Here is a 4,993-nt window from a genome sequence, read left to right on the forward strand (position 1 = left end):
ACCTCTTGTGAGTCCGCGCGGGTGGGTGGGTACCACCACCCTGCCTATTTCTGCCGTGAAGCAGTAATGCATTTCGGTTTGAAGGGTGGGGCAGCCGTTGTAACTAAACTTGAGACCTTAGAACTTATATCTCAAGGTGGGTGGCGCATTTACGTTGTGGATGTCTATAGGCTCCAGTAACCACTTAACATCAGGTGGGCTGTGAACTCGTCCACCCATCTAGGCAATAAAATATAAAAAAATGTGGAATTTGTACTGCACATGATACTGAAAATGTAAACCAATTATACATTATAACTTAGGTTAAGTAACTGTAAGGGCGAAATATATTTTATGCACGGTAATCAATAAAACTTATATAGGAAAAAAGGCATTTGACATGTGAATCGAAAGCAATTTTAACACTATCTAGCATTATCCTTATTTCTTTAAAACTGCTTGAAATTTATATTTCTTTAATAATTATTTTATCTAATTCATTTCTATCCAACGTTAGTATTAAAATTCCTGATAAAACACTTCTAGATCTTCAAGAAACTTATGTATTTTTAATATTCATTAGCCTTGCTTTTGCTCGCCTAGGTACACTACATTTAACTGCTAATTCATTAAAGTGTAATTATCTTGAATTAGCGGGAAAAACTATAAAATACAAACCTAAACAAATTTGATATTATTCTTACTTACAATCGTTGAAAACTTAATGGTTTATTATAAGTTTAATATCAAGAAAATAGTCGTTAAATACAAATCCAATTAACATAACATACAGAGAGTGGTAATGATGCTGCTAAATGCATTGATGTAAAGTAATAAAACGCAGGTGTTTATATCCTCGTAAAACAAGTAACTGTGCGTGTACATTATTATTGACAAATTAAGTTAAAATTAGATTTAAGGACCTACTTATAAAATGCAGATTGGTTTTGGATTGATGTAGTACCTATCAGATGTGTTCAACAAAGTTTACGAACTAGAGATTTTTTTATCGCTGTGATGGATGAATGAACTCACGATCAACCGGGTGTTAAGTGGTCAGCGTAGCCCGTAGGCCTCTACTACGTTAATGTCGCCACCCGCGTTGAGAAATGAGCTCTAAATCTCAGTTTTTACAGTATAGCTATTACCCCACCCTTCAAAATGAAACACATTACTGCTTCACGGCAGAAATAGGCAGGGTGATGGTGCCTACCCGTGCGGACTCATAAGACGTATTACCACCAGTAATTACGCAAATTATAATTTTGCGGGTTTGATTTTTATTAAACGATGCTATTCCTGCGCCGTAGAAGTCAATCGTGATCATTTTTAAGTACGTATTTCATTAGGTAAATTGGTACTTCTCTGCGGGATCCGAATACCGGCACAGTCGTATCGCTCAATACGAATGCACCGGGCGACTTATCCTTTAAGCCACGACGACTTAATTAATTACTGGTATTGTGTTGTTGTAGGATTGAAAGGCGCGATTGAGACCTTCGCCTTTTTCATTTTTGCCGCATGATTGAATGAGGACCACCTGGTATTGAGCGGCTACCAAAAGCCATCATTATGTAACATAATGTCTGTCCCAGTCTTTAAATCAGAAGCCACGACTACGTTGCGGCAGAAAAAGGCAGGATGGTGGTACCTACCCGCACTGATTTACAAAAAGCCCTACTACCCGTTACATGGTCTTGGTTATTGCACGAGAAATTTTATTTCTCAACCGAGCACGTTGCAATTATTTTAAATGCTCGACGAGGATGTAAATTTGTAAGCAGTTAATCTCATGTGTTCTGTATTGCAATTTGTACGAAATACGAATTACGGTTTAACATTTAATTTTGTATTTAAGTGCGAGAAGCTGAATGCGAAATTTCAACTAACAACTTCAGTTTTATTGCACTTTGAACACTCCATTAATGCTTATTTTGTGTAGTTACAAACATGATTTGTTATCTGTTTCTTCATTTCAATTTTACTCTTACTATTTTTGTATTAAGCAAGGGTAACTCAAAACAAATATATCTTTACGTATGTATTAATAGTGTAAAGGAGTCCTGAGCGTTATAAGCGGTTTTAAAGAAATAAAAAGGAGCTATCACAGTTTTCGTGTGCATTTTTAAACCATTCCGACGAAATACTTTGTTTTTTATGATCTCATCAGTCGGTTTTATGAATAAAAAACAAGACTTTTGCGTTCGTACACATTTCTATAACAATAAAATAAAGCAACTTAAATTTGAATTACTGTGATGTATTGAGTCACACCTATTTTGATGTAAGTGGATGTTTCGTGTGGGCTATTGACAAAAAATAATCTAAATTTACAAACTATCTGAGTCAAAGTATGTACGTATGTCAATTTTTGGACGCATAATAAACAGTAACACGATTTGGATATATCAGAAGGAAAAAAAACAATGAATACATGTGCCTCAACGAACATTATTACGAGTAGAATGAACTTGTTGGTGACGAGGTCATTTTGATGTAGATAAAATATTTTCCTTGCCGCTTACGCAGTTCGCTCGAGAAATGACATCAACAACATAACCTAACTTCTCAAAAATGAATTATAAAATCGTTTTTGTGCTTCTATCCGTTGTTTTCGTGTTAAATATCGAAGCTAAGGACTTTGTGGACGGAACAAAAGTGAATAATTTGTTGATCTCCACAGAAAAAGTTGTTGTCAAAGGATATCCGTTAATAAAAAGGGACAAAGACTATGTCTATGTTGATCCTAAGCTGCGAGTAATCAAGGTAAGTGGGTAAAGCGAATGTATTTTTAATCTATAAATAAAATTAATAAATTAGAAATAGATTCGTATTTTATCGTAAGCTAATATTTACAAACAAAATTGTATCGTAATGTTGAACACTACAAGGTAAATTACATCCATTATTTTCATTTTATAATAGTTTTGTTTAATTGGCATAATACAAGCACATAAATTTACTCATCTTAATTTCAAAACTCAAATATTATTTACGAGGCAAATGTCAATAGAAATTTAAAATAAACTGTTATTTTGAAAATATCATCTGAATATCTGGTTATTGGACGTAGGTATAGCTACCGCGATGCTTATTTTAGATTTTTGCTTATGCTAACTTAACATCGTTTCTTTATTAAAGCCTTAATGATGATTACTTCTGAAGGCTCTTGATGCGACATACTTTAAAAAAAAAATGCACACTATTCGCTAACCTGTGACCCCACGGATGTGATAATCTTTATATTATTATTTTCCTACCTATTCTAGTAACCTCGAGGGGCTATTTTAGGTTCGCCGAGCTAGTAGTAAGAGAGCTCACGGGGCTCAAACCAGGAGTGTTGCTAACACTGGCCCTAGCAAGAGCGGTGTTTCGCAGAATCTACCACCGGATCGGAAATGCGTCCCAGTGGGCTGTGTCTATGGGAATCCTTCCTTATTAGGCTACGAAAAACTTATCTAACTATCATTTGGAGCTATATTTTTGGCAAAATTTAGCACGGAGCAAATTACACGCCGTGTCCGTTCTTTTTTACATATATCTGTCTAAGATTACCTAAATACCTAAGATTTGTCATGGTTAATATATTTTATAGTCCAGTAGATGTATGCTGACGTGCAGCAGAGTGCTGTATGACACTTTTACGTCAGGTACTGAGTTACCGGAACAAAACGTGTAAAATAAATCCGGCCGTGGACTGATTTAAAAAATGGAAGCAGCAATAGCAACTTTGGGAAATTTCTGTTGAAATATTTGTCGATTTTTTTATTTTTAGTTTTAAATTACATTGCGTATTTTTAATACGAATTTTGATTTACATTACCAGGGTATCATCGCCAGAGATTTATCCCGAACGAAAGCAGAAGTCACCGTGACAAGTGGCGGTGTCGGGGCTACCAATGTGACTCTTCACTTAAAAAGCGAAAGAGGGGAGGGACTGAATTACCTAATACTCATTTTTGGTCAAAATTCTTGAATAATTTTAATTTTATACATCTTGATAATTATAGACCTGCAATGTATCGCTGAAATGTAATTGTTTTAATGTTAATATTTATTAGTTTTAAAATGTTTTAAATAAAGAATTATCTTTTTCCTGTCTTTTGTTTTTTTTTATCATAATTCAACTAAGATTGTTTCAATATTTTACTTACCTAAATAAAGGGGAATTGTGATAATCATAAGCAGACATACTGTAGTTCTACAATATCGCAAATATTTGTGTGTTACCTTCACTGAACATAAAAAATCTGATCCATGTAACTAAACACTCAATATTTTAGCGTAGTGACTAAAAATAACTTACATTCATTGGCGCTATACTATTTTGCTACGTAAATACTTAAATATATCATATTCGCAAGAAAATATTCCACGAAACAAATTTATTGAATCTAAAAAAATCACGCACGACACTCGACACTACAAAACATAAAATGGCACTATATAAATTTACAGTAATGAAAACAGCATGGAAACTGTAATGAAATCCAAACATAATCTCATATAGCGCCCTTACAGCGAACATCAAACGAACACAAATCAATTTTGGCGAATTGTCAGCATACAGGGTGTTTAAACTTAGGGTGGGCTAATGGAGACACACGTATTAAACCGGGCCGCGTGCTGTGACAACATTGACATAGACCAGGGGGGGCTAATTAGTTTAAGCCTGTGGCTAGGGCAGAGATGACCAGCAAGGACGTAAAAATACTAGAAGGTGAAGTATTGAAACGATTTTTGTTTCTATTTCATTAAATGATGGCAGATTTACAATTGATTTACTGGAGATTGCTTCGTTGGTAGAGTAGTTACTTACCCTAATTACTTTACTAACAGGGGTCGAGTTCCATTCCCAACCAGGCATAGAAAATTTTTTTGAAAAAATCGGAGTTTGGTAGTGCCTGGCTCTTGTTAATTAAATACTTCTATACAAATAACATAACATAATATAATTTTTATCCCGAAATTTGTAGAGTGTTCATTAATTCATTAAAATTAAAAATCTGAATGA

At 34.4% G+C, this 4,993-nt stretch overlaps 1 protein-coding gene across 1 annotated transcript; it reads left to right on the forward strand.

Moving 5' to 3' along the window:
* Positions 1-2,459: 2,459 nt before the first annotated feature.
* Positions 2,460-4,080, forward strand: LOC114241383 (uncharacterized). Its single transcript, XM_028172206.2, has 2 exons — positions 2,460-2,745; positions 3,806-4,080. The coding sequence occupies exons 1-2, from the start codon at positions 2,554-2,556 to the stop codon at positions 3,953-3,955; spliced, it is 342 nt and encodes a 113-aa protein (XP_028028007.2). The 5' UTR covers positions 2,460-2,553; the 3' UTR covers positions 3,956-4,080.
* Positions 4,081-4,993: the final 913 nt, after the last annotated feature.

This window comes from Bombyx mandarina, chromosome 06 (assembly GCF_030267445.1).
Source record: "Bombyx mandarina strain Sakado chromosome 06, ASM3026744v2".
NCBI lineage: Eukaryota > Metazoa > Arthropoda > Insecta > Lepidoptera > Bombycidae > Bombyx > Bombyx mandarina.

What these genes read in the sequence shown, in the direction of transcription:
- LOC114241383 (XM_028172206.2), top strand. Translation starts at nt 2,554, where the DNA reads ATGAATTATAAAATCGTTTTTGTGCTTCTATCCGTTGTTTTCGTGTTA. An exon ending in CTAAGCTGCGAGTAATCAAG is followed by an intron (nt 2,746 to 3,805) that starts GTAAGTGGGTAA and finishes TTACATTACCAG; the next exon opens with GGTATCATCGCCAGAGATTT.